At 35.0% G+C, this 23,472-nt stretch overlaps 1 protein-coding gene across 1 annotated transcript in view; it reads right to left on the bottom strand.

Moving 5' to 3' along the window:
* CCDC171 (coiled-coil domain containing 171) overlaps positions 1-23,472 on the bottom strand; it is a gene marked incomplete at its 5' end in the record, with an annotated part of 157,865 nt that overhangs the window by 46,618 nt on the left and 87,775 nt on the right. The window contains 2 exons of the mRNA XM_082301536.1: positions 9,525-9,579; positions 12,257-12,402. Coding sequence (XP_082157662.1) covers positions 9,525-9,579; positions 12,257-12,402 — 201 coding nt within the window. The remainder of the gene's footprint in view (positions 1-9,524; positions 9,580-12,256; positions 12,403-23,472) is intronic.

The raw sequence follows: 23,472 nt of genomic DNA, 5'->3' as shown, positions 1-23,472 counted from the left end.
GAAAATTAAGGCAGACTTTTCCTTTGAAAAATACTCATGAGGGTTCAGGAAAAATTGTAAGAACAAAAAACTGGGTGTATACTGTACAAATATCACTATATTGTTTCACTAGAAGTGAAAAACATTCCAAGTTGCCTACCAATTCAAGGACTGGAAAGCTATAATGGTCGTGCCTGCATGCAATCATGTTGGATTTTCTGTATGAAATCTTAGTAAAGAACTAATTTAATAACTTCCATCTATTGGCTTTTTCAGATCCAGAAACAAAATGACAGGAGTTGGGAAACTGTATTTTTTCCTCATTCTCTAATGAAGTAGAAACAATACACACATACAAACTTACATTAAAGAACCATGAGACAAAGATAAAATGGGTAATTTCATTTCTTTTTTAAAAGAGGGTTTTTCTGCAAGCTCAACAGGCAGAAGAACCACCCTATGCAGTTAAGCTTTAAAATGCGATTTTCAGAGCTTTTTTGTATTTAATGACATTTTCTTTCCTCCATATGAAAAATAAAGCAGGACCACATAGTCGGAAAGGTCTCCCTAAGCTGGAGAGCTTATTGTTAAAATCTAAACCAACTATTCAGCTGATCAGGCTTATTGCAATGATTAAAAATGTCTAAAGCTGGTTTCATTTCCCTGTACTCTAAAATTAATATAGAGAAAAAAAATATAAATTTCTATTTATCCAGTCTAGTGAAGGTTTTGGCCATTTCTGATTTTGGTAAACATAATTTTAGCTGATACTGTGAAAAGTTGCAAGAATGATTTTATACAGAGTATAGTTAAGTACTGTGACAGCATGCTTCTAAATATGATCATTAGATTTTTCAGTTTAGACATACATAAATACTATCTGAAAACAGGCAAAATCACAAATGGATCCACACAACTCTACTACAATACTCACAGCATTTTAAAATAAAGAAGAGTGACTTATGACAGTGTTTAACTTTTTAATTAATTAAGAGAGCAACAAAGAAGACAACACTATAGCCACTCAATTTAAAATCAATAAAGTACTCATTAATTCAGATCAAAGCTGAAACTGAATAATAAACTGAAGTTACATTATTGACCGAACCAAGCTGTAGAATTTGATGGGCTAATTCTACATGTCCAAAAATGAACTTTAAAATTTTCTGCTGCTCAAGATAGCAATAGTTTTGTCTACAGTCCACTGTGGTGCTCACTTCAGTTTTTCTATGCACGGTTTGATGTGGTATGTCCAGTTATGCCAATAGAGACATGGTACTGAATGTTAGCAAGTTGTAAATAGTAGAAGAATGTGCTTCCTAATGTCTTTTCCCAGTTGCTATCTGACTGGTACAACAAACCCGAGATTTTCGTTTCTATTTTGTTCCTAAATCAATGCTTTCTTATGGTGAAAAGAAAATAAAAATTATTTATGGATATAAACTTCACAATATAAGCTATATATTAGAACATTTTATAAGTTCAAAGTTCATCAACTCTGCATTTAAAACATACTGATTTTTGGGCTTATTTTACTTTCATTTCCTACTACTTTTTTAATAGCATATTATCTGCAATTTATAGAGCAGAACAAGATCTACAGCGATTTGGCCACAAGAGAATGAAAAACAGTGATTTAACCTGTTTGTCTTTGAGATGACCATATTGCTGATTTAACAGAAGCTGCAAATACAGAAATCATTCTAAAAGAGTACAAGCAAAATGGTTTCTATCACACCGCTGTGCGTTCTGCATGTGATATGCAATAGGCAAAAATGAGTTTACAACTTTTTGAAAGAAGAAAGCAGTTTGAATGCAAACCACATCTTAGTCTTAACCACAGTCTTGCAAGCATGTGGCTGATTTAGAGGCATAGTGTCTGTACCTCCAGGGCAACCCGCAGGGTGGGGCCATATTACACAAGTTAAGAACATGCACATCTGCTGGACACGGTCCTTCGCCATGGGAAGCAATTTAACAGAAGTAAGTTACATAGTAACTGATTTCAATGGGCAAGTCTTTGTTATAGTGTTATACAAATGATCATAGAACTAGGAACACTAATAAAAAATTATATATATTGTTGGATAGAATTAAACCTTCATGAACACTTCCTAATTTTTTTTATGTTTAGTATGAATTGTTGATGTTTTCTTACTCTCCATTAAAAATACAAATGAATATACAGGAAGTTGCACCACCAATAATACTGATCTTGATAACAGTAGTTCTTCAAGTAAGTTGCTGATACAGATTATTTTCCTCATGATTCCTTCATATACTGTGGACTCTGTAGAAAACCGTGATCAACCTAAGTGTTATCCATTTAAGGGAATACAGACTCCAAATTTTTTGCTGTGGAATTTGCCACAAGTAATATCCGAAGAAGTACATCCCACAGCACCCTGTCAGATCAAAGAGTCAATCTGTTAATATTGGTTGGTCTTAACACCAGAGTCTGAGTCTGCTCTGAAAGTAAGGAAATTACTACAAGAAGTGTATGTTCATCTTATTGAATGAGGGCCTATATAATTTCAGATACAATATTTTCTAACAGGATGTTTCAGTGATCAAGGATCACTCCAGAAGTAAAGAAACTGCATGTGACAAGACTGCATATCTTAAACTGAAGGCACTTTAAATCAGACATCTAAAAACTGGAAAACCATAGCCACAATTAGAGAGAGAATGAGGTGAGGAATGATATTTGGAACCAAATTAGTCAATTGAACTGCAAAAACACCCCATCAAACCTTTTTTTTTCCCCCCAAGAAGGATAAAAATCAAACTACACCAAATCAGAATGTATTTTGCTTAGACAAGTGTGTCTTATAGGAGGGAAAGGGAAAAGAGATGCATGGTACAGTTGAAAGGATACTTATTATATGGCCATCACAGTTAGGTTTGAGTAGTCATTAAAAGCCATCCCATCATTGCACACTCATTCATCAAAAGAAGAAATACATCCTCAAATCCAAGGGTCTGACTTTAGTTGATAGTGGAGGTTTAAATAGCATTTTGACATACCTTACTGTAGGTAGCCATACATTATCACAATTAGTTATACAGAGTATTTACCTCAATAGAATAACTACTGAAAATTTCTGTATTAGCATACAGATTCAGTGACTATCCTTTCTGATTACCACCATACAAATCTGTATTTAATTACGAAACAAGCCATTTCACCGGTGGTTTCTAAGAGAACATTAATTACTGCATAACAGTATTTGTGTAAGGAGACATATCTCATAAAACTGATGTTTTGGGTGTGCTTGGCTTTTTTTTTTTTGGCTTTTTTTTTTCCCTTCAAGACTAGTCAAGATTATGGAAATTAATTTTCAGAGCTGAGTACCATCCCAGAATTACCTCTAAGATTAATTCATGCTTTCTCATATTACTACATACACAGACTACATGGTCTGTTGAATAAGATCTGATCCTGAGTTGGTTTTTTGCAAATGTTGACCATGGCACCTAAGCTTCTCTGTAGCTGCAAGACGGGTACTATAATACAACCCCTATGAAAAGATTTCAGTGACCTTGGGCTGAAAACAAACCTATGTCTGGAGAAAATAACAGTTAATGTATCCAATAATTCCACAATTCTCTGAACAAGGATTTCTCCTTACTGAAGGCAAACTATACACTATTCAGCCTTTAAAAAATAAAACAAACTAACTAAAAGAAAACCCACCTCAACCAACAGATACAAAACAAACCACCCCCCAAAAAAACCAAAAAAACACCCTAAAACCAACAAAGAAAACCAAAAGACTAAGACAAATGCATCCTGAAATTAGTTATTTTGAGATGTCGAAACTGAAAACAGTTAAACACATGGATATGACATTCGGCAATGTCTTATCTTTACTTTGTGAAGGTTTTTAAATCCCTCTTGAGCTGGAGTACCATTTTTAGCTTGGCTAGGTCAGAATGACACTGAACAATATGAGTGATGACACACTAGACAGCTATATGGACAGAGTTGTCATCAGCAAGCCAGCTGTGCTAACACCTGTATGTCCTGCACAACTGATCTTTAGGAACATGGATCAAGAAAGTCAGATTACTAGGAGGGGAAACAAAAGTCATTCATCACACACTGAAATTAAGAAGCACTCATTTGAGATGCAGGAGGAGAAAAAGTAATGTTTTTACTGCATTTTTTTCTTACCACGGAGAAATAATAACTGGTTTCCTACTATACATTTCTTCCAGGAGTTATTTAGAATTTTAACAAACTAATTGGGTTTTCTTTGTGATTTTTTTGCATGTACACATACTCACTGTTTCAACAGGCTTGTGATAGGGCCACTTGAGAACAACCGAGGACCACAGTGATGCACAGACTTTGAGCACACACGCAAGCAGGCTTCACCCTTAATATCAATGTGTCTAACACACAGAAAAACCATATTGGGAGCTTCATTAGGCTAAGCAAAAAAAATTAAGTTGAGATCTCTAAAACAAGGGTTATTAAATCATTATTGAGATAACTAAATAATATGATGGACTGTAGATCCCAGTTAACTGAGAGAAATGTGGCTAAAAGGTGTACCTAAATGTGACAGGTCATATCTACTGGAGTATGACTGAGGGAGCTAACTTAAGACTCATAACTGTTCTCTTCTTCCAGGACCTGATCAATTTGTGGTCTCCTTGCTGCAACTAACAATTATTGCCACTTACACTGAGTGTTTTTACTGATGTAGTCACTTGTATACAGACTTAAACCTATTGTAAATTAATTCCTTGCAGGCCATAAAACTGTCATCATAAGGAAATGCATTTGATTGTTATGGACCACATCAGAAATAACAATCTACTGCTAAAACCTTACTAATTCTCACGTATTCAGTGACCTCACCCCATCTCCAACTGCTTTGTGCTGTATTATAAAAAGCCAAACCATTAAATTAGATAAAGAAAGATAATTCTGTCTTTATATTTTTTACGAACATATAACTGGATGGGTGATACAATGTTCATATTTTTTTTCAACTGATAGAACCATGGGACCCAGATCTCATAGTTTAGGGACATTTCAGAGGAGACAACAGGGGTGGCAGTGAGGCAGTGAAACACAACAGTGGAAGGATTTCACGGCATGACTGCTGACAGGTCTGCATGGAAGTTGTTCTGCTAGCTAGCATATGAGCCTTTCAATCAGCAGAAGTGAAGTGCACTACAGAAGTGGACAAAGAGTAATTTTTCTGACCAAGTGCCAGAAGGAAAAGAGCACACTGGATAGCTGCTTTGATCCCTGACCTGTCCCAAAGTGTCAGAATGAGTAGGTTGCTAACTGGTATTGAGAAAAACAGTGTGTACATTTTATTTTATTAACCTGCCTAAACAGCCGAATCCTAAGAGCCAGGACAGGCTGAAAACTATGATAGAATAAGCTTGTCTAGATTTTAATAGTTAAGAGTACAAGGAGAAACAAACAATTTTCTGTCACTGTGAAGGCTGGCTCGCTGGAATGACTTTTGCATGGTGGCATGTAGCAGAGGCTAAACATAGAGAACAGGGATTTAGGCAGGCTGAAAAGGAGGCAGCTATAGTAGTGTACCAAGTGCAGCCTCTGTGAGGACAGATGAGTGCAGGACAAAGTTGGTTCCAGATACCTCTGGTTCCACACTCACCACAGGTCACAGCTAAGCCCCACTGCCCTGCTGGTAGCACCTCTGTGAAAATGAATTTAAGAACGGAAAAAACCCACCACACAGGGAGAGAAGGAAGGAAGAAAAAGACTAAACATCAAAGTCAGAGAAGAAGTGTAGAAGAAATGCTTGAGACACTGGATTAGGTATTTCCCTGTAGCCCAGAGAGAGGACTATGCTGGACTGTCCACATCATATTCCATGAAGGATCCCATGCCAGAGCAGGTGGATAGTTCCTGAAGGAATTGAAGGCCATGGAAAGTCCACACTGAAGCAGATATTCTTGAAGGATGGCAGCCCACATGGAGAGCCCACAGTGATGCAGGGAAACAGCATGAGGAGAGTTGCTGTGGACTGACTGCAAGCCCCTGTGCCTCACAGCATGAGCAGAGGAGTCACAAGTGAAGCTGAGATTAAAAGGCAGGATAATGTTTCTAACTCTCCAAATCGACTTCAAAAATAAATTAAAATAATTTCCTTAATTCAACTGTTTTACCTGTGATAATAACTACTATGCAATGTCCCTGTCTAGATCTCAACACATGAATTTTCTCATCCTGTTTTGTCCCCCTGTCCCGCTGAGGGGAATAAGAGAGTATCTGGGTGGGCATCAGGCTGCTGGCCAAGGCTAACCCACTACAAACACTCCAACTGAGGAGCAATACAAGGGAAAGGCTGACGATTTTAGCAGAGATAGTGTAAAATGATTTCTTCCTCTGATGGGACTACAGGACCACAGAATCACAGAATATTCTGAGTTGGAAAGGACCCACAAAGATCATCAAGTCCACTCTTAAATGAATGGCCCATAAAGGGGTAGAACCCCACAACCTTGGCATTATTACCTATATATATATATGTATGTAGGTAATATATATAACTAATATACATATATATAACTAATAGATAATGTTAAAGAATCTAGTTGTAGAAAATGAATAGATCTAATGTCTCTTGCACTGTTTATACAAGCAGAATATTAAGAAGTAGAGAAGAAATTAATAATGGAATACAGTTTATCAGCAAGCATAACAAGGGTCTATTTATAACAAAAATAAGCTCAACTTTTTGAGGGGAAAGTGTTTCAAGAAATAACTTATTTTTCATACATAAATAAAGGACTGCCCATGGGTTTTAAAATGACATGTTCTTAAATGTTTTTTCTTTTTATAAGAAGACTTTTTAAGAAAACTCTTTATGTTTCAATGTCAAGTAGATGGAATTTCCTTTCAGAACTCTTCCAAAAAAATTTTATTTATTTCTGTTGCTGTCATTTTGCTATTACCTTTTTGTAATCTTCAGTATTTTGAGAATAAAACTGAAACAAACCATAATCCTCTTGAGGTCTCTGTTTGCCCTTGGTGATATTCTATTTTGGTTTTTTTAATTTGTTAAAACATCCACTTTGCATTTAGGTATTTGTCCATAATATTTGGATGGTGTAAGATGAAACTTTTGTGGAAATAATTCAGCTCCAGGAGTAGGATAAAGATTGCTAATGTGACAAGACCCAGGAAAAGACAAAAAATAACCTTCAACAGAACATCTTGTAATTTATGAAGGACACAGAACTAGTTGCTAAAAATATTTTCACTCTTAGCATATCCAGTGCTCAAGCTCTTCAACAGTTATGCTTCATAAATATTCATGAAGATTAAAAAGGTAGTTCTGCAATGGTCTTGAAAGAATCATTCTGGGCACAAGCATGCTTCGGCAAAGTCAAATGTATGATACTAGATGTTCCATCCAGTCACAGTGTGGGGCAGAAAGTGGTGTAAATGATCCCTGGTCTAGCGGTATATTAGAAGCATGCACAGAGATTGTCTCCTTCGGCTCTGATTTCTCTTACTTTGTTTGCTGAATGTCACACCCCGGTATACCCAAAGGCAGATGATCTAGTACCTACATTGCTGACTTCTGGAATTGTTGTAGGGATAGAGTACAGACAGGAATGAGGCCACTTTAACGGACCAGAGTATACTGTCTTATCCTGAGTCTAACTAAGATTACTAAGGATGTCTGTAAAATCCCTCTGAGATCTATACGTAAAAATTTAGCATTATGCATTAATAATACAGATTTTGAAGTGATGCAGTGAAATTTTGTGGATATTTGCTCGTGAATACATCAACACCGAAATATCAAAACCTTCAATTTCAAACTCCCGTAAGTATAACTGCAGTTAATAGTAGTACTAGTCCAACTTCAGATGATTCTGAACTTTAACCATTTTTTTTTCTTAAAACAAAAGTAATTCCCAGAATTTCTAGTGGAGTAAGATAGGCTTATGGTTCCTTTACTAGTACTTAATCCACTTCTTCACATTCTGATTGTTCACTGAATGAGAAACCCTTTAAAAATAACAGTGTAAACTTTATAGTTTACACATAAGCCATGTTCACTAATGCTAGGTAATTAGTTACCATTATGATGTAGGGTTTACATTTCAGATATTTCCCAAACAAAATCAATAATTTACCTCTGTTCTTCTAGGAGAAATGGTACATCAAATTCTGAATGATTTACAATTAATTTTTTTTTAGTTCCTGCTGACAGGAGCATCCTGACGTTTCTAATTCTTATGTTTTCCTCATTCTTTAGGTTGACAAACCAGAAAGGATAAATTATTTTGCTACTCACTAATGTGCTATGTGGGCCGAAGAACTATGTACACCAAGAATTAAGAAGCAATATGGTAACTAAAATTTTCAAAAAATAGATGGCTGTTTCTCAATCAATTCACTGCATCAGGTTAATCATTACTAAGCATGTGACCTTCTCTACAGCCTTTCCCCAAACACTTCAATCTTTGTGCATTGCTTTCAAAACCAAAATGTAACCTTGCAATCCAGAACAACAAATTCTGAATGCCAAGGACATTACACGTACCTCTTACTGCATAAACGCAACACTTTCTGCATGACATTAATTTTCAAGCTTAAAAGAAGCCAGTAGGAAAAACGTGGGAGCAAAAAGAAAGACAGTCTCTACCAGCACAGTTTGCTGCACCTGAAATACACAGTTTTAGGTTCTGTCACTTTCTTGAACATTAAAGGAAAGAAAGACTTGAAAAAAGTATCTGAAAATTATATTAGTTTTGGTGAACACAAAAACCAAAATGAAGAATAGATTCCCATGTTGCTGTGAATTCAAGATGTGATAAGGGAAATTAACACTCCAAGGTAATAAAAACACTTACTTTGCTCCGTGTTGCTCTAGACTGAAAACAGTTAAGACAGCAATCAACAACTAGAGCTACAGTTAAAACCAGTCCTTTCACCTAAATAATTAATATACAAAGCTTTGTTGGAATTTCAAATGATGCTATACCAGGGCAAAATAGTGCAAGTCACAGAGACTACTTAAGATTATTACTCAATTTAAAAAATGTCCTCAAAGAATATCATGAAAGCTTCTGACTGCAGGTTACAACTTACTCTTTTCCTTATTTTTTTATCATATATCAAAGACTAAAGTAGCATGCACAAAGCCATATGTTTTATGGCCACCATGTATGTAACATCACCAAATGACCTCTGACTTACACAGCAGATTTAACTCCACAGAAATTGTCAGCTGTTTGGATGTTCAATAGTCTTCACTTGGTAACCAGAAATAGTGCTCTCAGTGATTAAGGGAAGGAAAGTAGATTTTGTAGTAAGTTTTATATTAAAAATAAGAAGTTTGTGTACTATAAAATTTTATTTTATTTCACTAAAAATGAATAGTTTTTTAGGATAAAAGAAGTTGAAAGTGGAAACAAACTCTAAGGAAAGGAAGCCACTTTAGAATTTCTACTCCTCTCCTTCCCTGGGCAAAAGCAGTGGTAAAACTTTGATATGCTTAGAATTACAAATCAGAGGAATCACTTTAAATTCTTACCTTATGCAGAGTGTCTTCCACAGATTTCATATGACTAATGATCAATTCTTTATCTCTATTACAAGAGAAAAAAAGAAGTAGATCATAGAACTGAAACTCAACTGATTTAGAAATTAATTTTCTGCTACTTTTTAGCTATCATATCTTTTCAAATAATTGTTGGTAACTCTTAAGTATTATGATTTTGTCTCTCCTTTTTATATCCCCAATGCAAACTTTAAGAAATAGTTTATGTACCACTATTTGGCATGTTTCTATATGAAATTTGCTTTTGTTGTGGACTACCAATTAAACTAGCTGTAATTATGGGCATATTAATGAACAACTATTGTGTTCTTGGAGAGGTTTAGATATAAAGGGCATATTGAATGGAGTCTTCTAGCAGGAAGAGAGTGCATTCTCATACGTTTCCCAAAAAAGTCCAGCCAAGGATCCTATCCTTACAACAGGGAGGTTTGGAGAATGAAACAATTCTCTAATGCCCTTTTGTAGATTAGGGCTTCAGTAAGAAAGACAGCTTTCATCAGTTATGCTGTCATGAAGAACCTTGGCCTCAACTCACGACTGACAGAAATAGAACTGAAGTTGCATAATACCATATGACTAAGGAGAAAGGACAGCACGACCAACAAAACAACATAGGAAGTCAAAAGAAATTCATGACAGAAAAGCAGTGTAGTGGTTTAGTTCTCTTCTATTACCCTCTGTGGGATAAGGATCAGAAGAAATTACACCTAATAATACACCTTAGTATTTCAGGACTGTCTTTTATTTTGCCAGCTATGTGTATATTTGGTTTGAGCTTTTACAATACCTAAACCAGAATTCACAGAATCAGTATAACTTAGGTTGGAAAAGACCTGTAAGATCACTGAGTCCCACCATTATCCCAGCACTGCCAAGCCCACCACCAAACTGTGTCCCCAAGGTCCTCATCTACACATCTTTTAAATACCTCCAGACTCCACAACTTCCCTGGGCAGCCTGTTCCAATGCCTGACAATCCTCTCAGGGAAGAATTTTTTCCTAATATCCAATATAAACCTCTCTTGACACAATCAGAGGCCATTTCCTCTTGTCCTATCGCTTTTTACTTGGGAGAACAGACCAAGCCCCACTTCACTACAACCTCCTTTCAGGTAGCTATAGAGAGCAATAAGGTCTTCTCTCAGCCTCTTTTTCTCTGGTCAAAATCATGGCATTCTTCCCCATGGAATCAATGCTGCTTTGTCATTTCTTGATTCATATTATCTTAACAGAAAATACAGGAAGGTGGCCAAAAGTGTAGAACTGGCTTTTACACTTCTAATAAGGCCACACAGAATTTTCTTTTTTCAGGATCCTCCCATTCTTTGGACTAGATTGACAGGGTACTTGGTTGTTGGCTGGGGTTAAACCACAATACAGAGAAATTACCAAAAGCCTACTGAATTTTTGTCAGGTTCACTGTTTCAGACACTTTTATTAATATTGCTTCTTACTGAGGAGGAAAGTGGAAAGAACTGTTGGGCGCCACTGAAAGAAAATCAAGACAGCCATTCTCAGAACAAGCTAGACATCTTACTGTCTTTTAAAGCTCTACAAAAATTTAGGGAAGAAATTGAAAGACACCCATGCATTGCTTACAATCACCTAGGTCATGGAATAGATATTAAAATAAGATTTTCTGGATAAGACCAAAGTCTATTTACTTTGCTTACATGTTCCAAAGGAAAAAAAAGACACTTGCACTTGTTATGAAGAGCTGGTAGAACAATGACTGGTTTGGGAATTTTCACAATAGAAAAACCTTTTCTAAATACAAGGATGGCCATAGGGAACGATCCTTACTGGAGTGCATAATATAGGTTGGGCTAGGGTGAAAAGGGGAAAGCTTTTGAGAACAAATCCTTCTTCAGGTCATAATCTGCTTTGATACATTTATACCAAATATATTGTCATTTTAATTAGCTTGTTAAATATATCACTATATTAATTACATTCTTTTGCTGGCGCATAAACCCCTTAAAGCTTCTAAACTATTGTTCTTCAGAGGTCAAATATACTCCAGGTATAATGAGAAATTTTAATTTCAATTTGAACTTTTTTTAAATCTAGGCCATGAACCAATAATATTCAAAGTGCATATTACTGTAACAGAAATAGATTAAAAAGTGTGAAAGGATTTATAATTTATCTGACTATATAACTCTAAAAGGTTAGTAATAATCTCATTCAAGTCAATGGAACAGCTTTTGACTACCAATATTTTCAAAAATGCTCCCTGAACATTTCCTTCCACTCTTCAAGTTATAGTACAAAAAGGCACAGGGTTTACATCTAAATCCAAAAGTTTCTGAAATCAGCAGAAATATCTATAGTATTCCACAGATAAGACTAGGTCCAAAATGGGTTTCAGCCCCTTTAGAACAAACATTTTTTAAATAAACCAAATGTGAAGGATCTACCAAAGAGATGTTGTCAAATGAGGAAGGTAATTGGCAGACAAAACGCTTATGCTATTTCAGGACCAAGAATTTGTAGCACTATTATGGGATAACTACAGAAAATGTAACATGTAGTATCTTGAACTAACAGTTTTCTTTTTCGAAGACTATCACTGAATTTCAAAGAAAGGCAGATGTACTTTTGTTTTCTAGCATTACATTAGCGAAGGCTAAAACCCTGTGCATGAAAGTAAGAATTGATCTTTTGTCTGTTTTAAGTGATCTCCCCAAGGTCCCAGTGCTCACTTCGCTGCCGTGCAGAGGGCACTCTCTGCATCACGGATGCTCTCGCTCAGTCGACGCTTGTCCTGCTCCAGCTGGGTAAGAAGTCTATTTTGCTGACGCAGAAATCGATCTCTTCTTCTCAGCTCCATCGTTGCCTCGGAGAGACTCTGCAAGCAGACAGAAAGCAGAGTTACTTGTCAGCCCAAATAATTAACTTCAGTTTATGCCATAGGCTATTAAACAAGGTGGAAAACAGACTGACTGTGAAGTACATTTGGACCATTGCATACTAAGGTTTTATGAATTCTCTAGCAAAAACATTACTGACTCAGAACCTCCCAGTTTTTAGTATACTGACTGTGTACACCTATATTTATGAAATAAAATGATTTTTGGATCAAGCAGGGACATATAATATGCTACAAATGCTGTATTTACAAATACCAGATCTAAACATGAAGGAAATAATCAAGAGTACAGCTTAAAGAACAACAGAATATTGTCAAAACTTAATTTAAAATAAACATTAAAGCAAGGAATTCACAAAGAAAGGGAATAAACAAAGAAGCATTTCTTTAATTATTCTGCACTGTTCAGAAATTTCAGTAAAATAAATAATTTCATATTCTCTGCTAGTGCATGAAGTACAATTTTGCTACACTTCCTGCTAAGAATAGCTCACTATTTTATCATGCTTTCACTATTTTAAGATTTGTTTTCCAATATGCAAAATAGTATGTGTATTTTTACACATTTCTCTCTGGCTTAGAATTAACACAACATACTTTAATCAATTCAGATTAATCCAATAGATGAAAAATAGCACACAGGACTAATTAATACAGAACCTGGCTGGTTGTTTCTCCTTTCTGCTGGGATAAATCAATACATTTATAGACTGGAGTATTAATAATTTGATTGCATGATTTGTTAAATTTTACATTTTACTTACAGCTGTTAATTGCCTTTTTAGAAAGAAATTATAATAGGTGGTTATAAACATTCTTTCACAAATAGTGTATTTCCTGATATATTCTAAAACAATACGGAAGAGAAGGCTGCATAGTTGCAAGACTGAGCTCTTGCACACCTTTTTTTCAAAAATTTATGGGTATGTTTTCTGCTTAAAGTCTAAGAATGCTCTGCATGATTTGTACTCATGAGTACTTGTCCTGGTCTGTGAAACATGGAGATGTATTATGCTGTGGATGAGTATGAAGAATAGTATATACAAAATGCTGATAAAAATTTGGAGGACACTGAAAACTCAACTAATCTGAAGAAGTTTCAGACCTATCTAAGGGTCAGAGGCACTTCAAAAAGCATTACAATAGAGATAATTTCTATAAAATAGCAATGTATATCATAGGACTGCATAGTCCTGCAAAATAAACTGTAATCTGTGGACTGGCATAAGTTTTCTTCTAACATTCCTAAAGAGAAAAGGCAACCAGTTACTTCAATGGTGGTGTATTTTGAAGGTACAGCACCACTGCTTGAACTCTTGTTCAGGAATTTACAAAAGCTAGGTTGAAATTAATCACAACTATAAGAAAAAAAAAATTGAAGTTTATTTAAGAAGCTCTAAACCCAGAAATGTTAATATTATTCTTGCTCAAATGACTGCAGGTTGAATAACTCTATTCTGACTCTTACATCATTATTTTCAATAAACAATTGATATATTTCCCCTAAGAAAAGATAAACACACAGATATCATTCATGCACTGCACAAGGATATTCAAAACCAGAAGTCTTGCTTTCAAAAATTCTACCCTAAAGCCACTGGCAACTATCAAATCCCTGTCTGAACAGATGAATTTGTGAATTATCAGATTTTCAGAAATGTTATTTCCAAGAACCCAAATGTGGAATAGCATGGATAAAGGGATCCATCTCTAATTCAAAAACAAAGAGCATTATCTTCTTCCAATTGTTGTGTTTACTGTTTGCTTTTAACACAGAGGAAAGAGTTCTGAAAACCAAGTCAAGTCACCCCCCCCCATATTCCCACCTTTGACAAACAGAATGTATCTGAACACAGAACAAGGTCTCTGTTATCAGTGTTTGGTCGAACCCAGTTTCCCACCTGATTGAAAAACCTAGTTTTAAGTCATTTGTGCTACTATTTTGATGTAAGACATTTTTGATGTAGATGCTCTTGAACCCATTTTAGCTCCAAGATCCTAGCAGTCTAAAAGAGTAGAGAAAGACAGGATACTAGGAACACTGTGCATATTTTTTCCATTTTTCTTATAGCTATCCTTCTGCAGGGGTTGAAGAGTTGTCTGCTCCTACATAAAGCTTTCATTACTGACCCAAAGTGAAAAGACCCACTAGTAAAAATCTGAGAGCTGCTAACTAATCTAGGTTACTCATTGCAAGCACATGCCTATTAATGAGGCAATAGCAGGGCCTAACTTTTTTAAGGGCATGGCCAGCAATCCACACTAGCTGGTGATGAAGCAATATAGAAATGGTTAAATCAAGTATCTCACTAAAGAGCTGCTCTATTATATTCAAAAATAAATCAAAATATTTATTTACAGAAATCTCCAAAGGATTCAGACTTTATCTAGTAGTAAGTATTGCAATATCTAAGCAAAATGGAAACTGATTTTAGCACTCCAAAAGCAGTTTTGGCAATTACTTGAAGCTTCTTGCTACTGTGGGTTAAAGTCAAGCCTTGGAAATGTTCAAATACAATGTGGTTTATTATAAAATAATGGCTGGTAAGCCTCTTTTTTTGCTTCTTCAGATTGATCTAATTAAAACCCTTGATAAACTTTATGGACTCTAATATTTCCAGCTGAGTGACTGAAACCAAGAGGGTGTGCCTCAAGGCAGCGAGGCAACAATGATAAGCAGCAGGTTAGCCACTAATTTCTCAGCTAGGGTAGATTGTGAAAGTGTGATGTTCTGATATCCAAGAAAGTGTTCAGGAGAGAATAGGATAAATCAAGTTTAATAACTCTGCTCCTAATTGTTCCCTCAATGCTCCACTCTAATTACTTGGAGAACTCTCCTGACTGTCACCTGATATTAAGTTGTTGGAGGCTGAGTGTGGAGCAGGGAGATAATCAATAAACATTTAGTGGGCAGAAGAATGAAGATCCCGTTAAGCAGTGGGAACCTGCAGCACCCAAAGCCCTTCTGCTCATGAGAAAACCTATGGGAGAGCCATAGTGATTGCAAAGCAATAATCCAAAGCACTGGTTTTAGGCTTTGAGGCCTTTAGGCAACAGTACATTTGAGAAAAAAAGGTTAACACGGTCACCCTAATTACAGCCCATTTTCACATTCTTCATATATAAGCAAAGACAAGCCAATTAGGTAGAAAGGAAGATAAGGGAAGTTTTATTTGTATACTAATTAAACCCCTGATGAAATTAAAGGAAAAACATACAGCTCTGTAATTGTGTCTGAGAAAGGTCACTTCAGGTTCAGTTATCAGAAAAGCACAGCCTTGAGATATTTCACTTAATCCACAATATAGCCCTTATTTTGCCCCCCAGGTCTTAGTATTTACAAAAATAAGAAAATTTCAAAACCTGATAATGCATTTATCTTGAAATGTTTTCTGTGGACAATTACAACTGTTAGAAAGTTGAGGCTAACTATGATAAGAAGAATGAAGGTTTTAAAAACCTAGTATGTTTGCACATAGTTCTGTGAAGATGCTGAGCTTTCACTTTCAAGTACAAGTGATTCTGAACCAACTTAGAAGCTAAACTCCGATTTATTAACATTCCGTAAAATGCCAGTTATCTGTCTTTCTCAGGTTTTCAGGCATTTGGGTGCTAATTCAGACATCACTGTGCTCCTTCCTCTCCAGTCTGCCAAAATCTCATAGATCAGTTGAGTTTTCATCAGAATCATTAGAAGGAGTTTCCATTAGAGACATTTAGATTTACACTTTTTTTCTCTCACAAATTAAGCATGAAAAAACATTTGTTAGAGAGAACAGCAAGCAATTGATAGCACTGAAGAAAAATCTCATTGGTTTGCTCCTGTTGGTTTGCTCCTTCCATAAGCTTCCTTTAACAAGTTTAGGTTTTGCAGTAAGGAATCTTTTTATTCAAAACCCATTACAAAAAGAAATCAAAGTTTAATGTTGTCATTCTTTACGCATAAAAAGGCACTCTATTCAAAAGATAACAGATGGACAGTCACTCTAGATGAACAATGACAGCCACACAGTTTAAATTCATGCAAAGCATGTGTGACACATTTATACTGAGACGGTATTTTCCAAGATCAACTAAAGCTACATCAAACTGCTTAGTAAATTAGATTTAAATTACACAGACACAACACAGCAGTAGAAAATATGCAAATGCTCTGCAGTATATGTATTATGAACTAATTTGTGAAATTTAAGATTTTCTCTTTCAGATGAAGTTTTATATGTATATTCTCTACTTAGATGCAAAATACTACTTTTTAAAAATACATTCTGAAAGCTGTCCTACACACATAACTAATAAAATTTCACAATGAAAAAAAGTATAGAAAGTTTAGCCAGCAGCTATTCCTTCACCAGTTGAAACACATTTCCCATTATCCTTGTTGGCAAACATAATGGTCTCTGAGTGCCCTTCATAAGTCTACAAGTAACCTAGAGAAGTCTGCAGTTTCAAATGGTTCAAATGCAAAAGGTACAGCAAGTTACATTAATATTTAATGTTTACCATATTTTTAGTGTGCACCACTGCAATGCAAACCAAATACATCACTTCAAACTATACAGCTGAAATTCCACAGGATGTTTTTTGAAAGGAATCTTTATTTATCAAGAAGAAATAAAAATAAACTTCCTCTATCAAAAGAGGGGATTAAAAATCTTAGGGAAAAAAGTTCTGAGACCAAAAAAAAAAATCATAACTGAGACTTCTCATCAGTACTTAAAAAAATTCAAACATACCTAAAAAGTACATTGGGACCTATGTCAAGAAATAAGATGGATTTACACTTCCCAAATAGAAACTATCAAGATACTAGATTTGGATTCACTGTGTTTTTACAGTGTCTGAAGTAGTGTCTTAAAACAGTTTGAAAGGAACTCCATGTGGCTGATCTGTTCTTGCAAAGCAGAACTGTGGCTCACCACCCATGACATCCCTTCAAAAACAAATGCTTTCCGATGTCCTTCAAATTTCACTAGGAAAAGAAATATGACTGGTCAAAAGGACACTTGAATGAGCTGTATCTGCACTGCAGAAGAAAACAGTCATTTTTTCAACCTCTGCTACTGGACCTTCATCCTGACAACAGCAATCTTTACATATGCTGGCACCGAGAGAAAGAACATACCATATGACTCTTCTCTGACGTATTGTGATATAGCATGGAAGCAGTTAAAAATAGTTTACAGATCTCAGTGTAGCTAACAAGCTGCAAAATGTTCTTCATGTCTTTGTAAGTGCCTTGTGTAATGAGGTCACATAGCACGAGTGGGTCTACTAAGCAAAAGAAATATCAACCAGCACAATCATTTTAATAAATAACCAACAAAATACTTGTGAATAAAGACATACTTGCAGACGTATTTTCACATTTCTAACACAATGTCAAATACAATTGATTGTGATTGTTTTATATGGAAAACCCTCATAATATTGGAGTACAAACTATGGTTTATCCAAATCAGTATCAAAATGTTCTCAAATATTTAAAGACAGTTATGAGTTAAATTACAGTACATGTAGCTCTAAAAACAATTGTGATATACAGCTGCTGTACAAGATCTAGAGCATGAGTATTAAGAAACATTTAAATGAAATTTTATTTGAGAGCCATTCAATAGATGGGATAGGGAAAATGCACACAATTTCATTTTGCAAGAAATTTTTCTTACAAAAGTTACTTGAAATTTGAGGGACTCATGTCATGAAAGCAAATTACATTCATTACCTATGTATGTGTAGACAACAGTTCATTTATTGACAGAAACATAGCCCTTGGACATCCAAGCAAGTTTAGGTACCTCAAACAGCTCACCTGCAGTGATTCAGGCTGGATTACAGTGCCTCAAAGACTTACAGCTACGTTTAACATCTCTTTGCTATAGCACAAACATTTCTCAACAGAAAATCTATTCTGATCAACAAGAAAGGAATCTATTTTTCAACTGCATTAACTCAAGATGTTTAGCAAAGTATGACTGAAAATGCTTTGTGGAGTCATTGAGTTGTGTATGCTTTAAAGTTTTTGTGAATTAAAAGAGCTTAGTAATTTAAACACATTAGCTTTTTCTGAATAATTCCACATAATAAAATCTCTTCCAGAGGACACATCATATGCTCATTCAGTTTCAAAGTAAAACTAAACAAAACTTTTAAACTGAAGTAATTACAAAATATAAACTACCCACACATAGCCTAGATCCCCATGGACTGTTGAGGGAGACCCTTTTGAATAACAAGATGTACCGGGCCTTTCAGACATACACTAATCCAAACAGAGAATAATTGAGACCTACTTTTAAACTGTTTTTGGAAAATGATGAAGTACATGATAAAATTTATGCACATTATAATTTAGAAATTTTAATCATCTTCTAAGGTAAGTGAATTATGTTAGTATTACTGGAAAGCTGCAGAGAAAGATTATACCACTTAACAGAACAAATACAATTTTAGGAAAACTCAGCCTTTATCACTATGAGTTTTAATAATAATCCTTGAAGTGAGAATAAATTTTTGAATCACATGCATGGTCACGTGAGTACATGATAATTCACTCCTTATTCGATTTCTGACATGCTATCTCAGGACTAATGCTTCTTTTTTCTCCTTAAAAATGTAAATTTCTCTCCCACCACAACACTTAGCCGTTTGCAGCCACAGACTAGAAAAGACCCAGGCCTCCGTAAGCAGCAGATTTTCTGTGCTTTGGCAGTGTCATGCCTTTAAATCAGATACTTAAGTACCACAGAAAAAGGATATTCTTAGGTTTGTTCACTGTTAAAATTTTTACCCTGGTAGACCCTCAGCCTTATAGTTGGTACAGTTCCAAGGTTTCAAAATGATGGTTTGCACCTGGTTTACATTGCAAAAGATGACTTTTCATAACTGTCATGTACCTGTGAGGCACTAACATTACAAGCAAACTCTGATGCTGCTCTGTAGCTCTGCCCTCTGCAATTCTGTTGTTTAATTTTGCTACACATTATCTAATTGTGCACATTAGCATACACTATGCAAGACAAAAATCCGATCAGCACTTAGACTTCACTTAAAAAGTGCTACTCTATCACATGTACAAACATAAAAATATTTAGTTGTATATCTATGAGGACACAACATATTGCACCAATTTCTTGCATTTCATTATAGCCTCTCTCATCTGTCATGGCCTCAAACCATCTGTCTCTGATCATGTCCTACTGGTCTTAATGATCTTGTATTACCAGTGACATTTCTAAGCTCTGGAAGAGACTATTTTAAGTTCTCAAGAAATACTCTTCCATTAGATTTGTATCAGAAATTCGTTTAGAATATTTCTAAATGGTAACACTCAGTTAATTCAGGAAGAAGAAAAAGTAACAGCAATAAAACATTAACAATGACAACAAAATGTTTCTTACAAAGTAAATAACCACAATTTAATTCCCATTGTTTATTTAAAAAGGAATACAATCTGAAGTTAGGGACCATCTGGACACAGGCAAAAAGTCATCAGAGTCAGGTTAAATGACACAGCATTCTGTTTCAGAACTAAATTTGAGAAACAAATATTATGGTACCCTGTCTCTGTCTTCTCTTCAGACATTGGTTCAAAAAACGGGAATACTAGGAGTCGTCAGAACAGTTTCAAGGACATTTCTAAATGGAACTTAAGGTTCAGTTCTGAGTACAAAAATATACTGTCAATGACCTCAATATACTGGTGGTCCCAGCTAAGTTTTTTTACTGCTGCAGGTTATTCTGCAGCCCTTTCTTGGAAAAGCCTGCTGCACAATTCTACTAGACACAAGTGCATTAATGTGAGCCATTGCATTGAGGAGTTAGGGGCAATGCCAAGAGTGTCAATTAGTGCCACACAAAGGTTTGATCTTGCTTCATAAAGAGTTTTTTATTTTCTTTAATTAATTAATTAATTAATTAGACAAAACTCTTTTTTTAGCATGGCACTAACATTAATGTGGGCTTCATAAGATTTATCACTTTATATAGTCTACATTCAAATACTGCATTTCCCTCCAGAAGAGTTCTGACCAAACCATACATGCAAGGTATGTGTGTTTCCACAGAGCCCCAGGTATCATTTAGTGCATGAATGTTTTATTTGAGTATCAGGCCAGCCACATCCTGCATGAAGTACCTGCAGGGAGAAAACATGTATACTTGATTCTCTTTATCCCTTTTACTTTTTAAACCTCAATAAAATAAGAAAGAATTGATAAATATCAAATTTTATATTAAAAGGTCTATTCTTCTATACAGGTAACCCCTATCCTTCCCTTCATTAAAAACTGGAGAGTAGTCACCTTAGCAGAAAAGAACAGATACAATAAAACAAAATTTAACTTACATAAAAGGCAACTTTTAAATCATTATTTTGAAAAAGCAGCAAAGATATATTACATCCCAAAATTCAGTAAGGAGATCAAAGTGCTGTAAAGACATATTGATTGGATGTCTCACTTCCTTCTGGATATGCTTTGAGTCATACCAAATGACAAACAAGAATACAAAGCTAAAATAAGGAATAAGTTCCCTGAGCATGGCAAATACAGATCCTGAAACAGGCAAGTTAAACAGTGACAGTGATAAATCACTGCAACTGTAAAATTTAATTATTATTTATATTTTTCTCTTCTGGTATACTTCCTAACTATAAGACAAAATGGTACCATGACAGTACAAAACTTGGAAAGTTACCTATTTCACTCACCTACAGAAATGACAGCAATAAATATGCCTATCACTAGGTGATACCACACAATTCTTTTAGTAAATTATGATTAACTTTTTTTAAGAACACTTATTTCTTCATTCTCACACCTGAGAAATTTTCCTGTATAACAATGAAGTAGTATTTACAAATGAAATATTGGGAGTGCTACTTAGAATTGAGAATCTTTAATTCATAATTCTAAAATCACTTAATTTCTTATTGTAAAGTCCACAGACAAAACAAAACAAAATAAAACAAAACAAAACACTAACAAACAAAACCCCCAAAATAAACACAATTAAGGTGGTTTTACTTTAACTACAAAGATTTGGAAACATTTTTAAGTCTTTTTAACAGAGGAGTAAAAAGCTGTAACAATAAGAATCTCACTGGATTTTTCACAAATGCATATTGTAAAAGACAACACAAAAAATTAGGCAGCATAAAAAATTATTTCTGTTTGAATTTGTTGCCCTGCTATAATCTTGAAGAGTGTCCATATTCTTCATGATTAAAAGAGGACAGCATAGGTACAGATTTTGGAAGCTGAAATCGGTACAAATTTTGAAAAACCTTCCCCTTGAAAATCACTGAATACCTAATAGAGTGTCAAATTAAATTAAAAGATCAAATTATATGAAGGATAGGGATGGCTGGTGTCATAGTATGCAGCCAAGGGAACACAGGTGCAAAGTAATGCATCTCTTGTTTTAGTTTTATGCCAGTTAGATACATAATTATATTCCAACAGTTTAACTATATCTCAATAGCTGTTAGAAAGATTTTATTTATGGTTTCAGAAGAAGATATAAAGATATTTGCAGAATTAGTTTCACAAAAAGAGAAAGGGAGAACATGGGAAAACATGACTAAGGTGAAAAATGATGAGGCCCTGGAGATAGCCTAGATAAACAGCAGCAAAAAGCAAATCTATGTATAAAGGACTTCTATATCAAGAAGATATAGAATGTGTATAGCAAAAAGTCCTACAACATTGATATCTACGCTACCAGGAAAAATAGGGTTTAGAACACATTCTTTAAAAAAATCACATGCTGTTTTAAAGATCTATTGATCCCCTCTGCACATCTCAAGGTAACACAGTTACTTTGTAGTTGATCCAATAATATAAAAAAGATCTCCCAGGCACTGGATTTACCAAGAAGCCTTTCAGTGTTTTTGAGTGAAAACTGAAAGACAGGTGAAGGTCTTGAAATAACAGGGATAAATGATATGTAAGTACATATGCTTAATAACCACACACTGTAATAATAATAATCCTATTTTTCTTCCAAATTACTTGTCAATAAATCTTTCTCACTGCACTATAAATTCTAAGGTCATGGACAGAGGTATTTATTAGTATAATTACAATGCAGAAATAAAACCATTAAGCTTTTAGATCCTCATATTGTTCCATCTATTCTCTCCTTCCCCCAAGGGAGGCAAATAGTTCCTACAAATGGACTACCCAGAAAATATCGGAAGCTACTTGTAAAAGACTAAAAATGTGTGAGTTCATGCAATTACTTTGTTTAAGTTATATTTTCTCTCTATCTAAACTTTGACAGAATGTCAGATTTATCTTTTTTTTAGTACTATAGTGCAGCAATCAGACTCAGGACAAAAAGTATTCTCTGAAATAGGCAATGTTACTACACTATTAATACTAAAGCACTCTGGACTTCACTGTGAGCCAGTCAGTCATATATTGGACCAAAAAACCGAAGGTCTCAGCCATCTGTCGAGAAGTAACTTGCAGTCCAGATTTGTGGACTCTTGTTTCCACAATTTCATTATTCCCATGCACCAGTCTGCCGGTCTTGGTTACTTGCCTTCTTCCACAAACCACCAGAAGGGCACCTAAGTGCATGACTCATAAAGTGACTGTTGAAATGAGACTACTGAATCAGACTAGCATGAACAAACTTATTCCAGAATTTTTTGGAGAAGGGTAAACCTATTCTTACCCGGAACTTAACTCCTAGCTGTAATTAGCTTTCAAAGATTAGCTAAAGTGATGTTATGTAAACATGACTTTTTACAGTGTTCTCAGGGTCTGTTACATACAAATTGTTTTAATGGTGAGAGCATTTTCCTCGGAGTTATCTTAAACTCTTCAGCAAGTTAAAAATAAAACATGAAAATTTCTTACTTAGGGATGCTTTTTCTTATTTATTAGATAAATAATGTTTACATCTGTTAGGTTGAACATAAATGTAATAAGCTGCCAATTACTTCTGTAATAAACTGCCAATTACTTTCATTCTCCTTCCAATGTAAAGTAGGAGCAATTTGGATATCATTTTATTATTTTCTTGCTATATAAAGATAGT

Source organism: Coloeus monedula (genome assembly GCF_965178545.1).
Source record: "Coloeus monedula genome assembly, chromosome: Z".
Lineage (NCBI taxonomy): Eukaryota > Metazoa > Chordata > Aves > Passeriformes > Corvidae > Coloeus > Coloeus monedula.
This window is presented reverse-complemented; position numbering and strand designations above follow the sequence as displayed.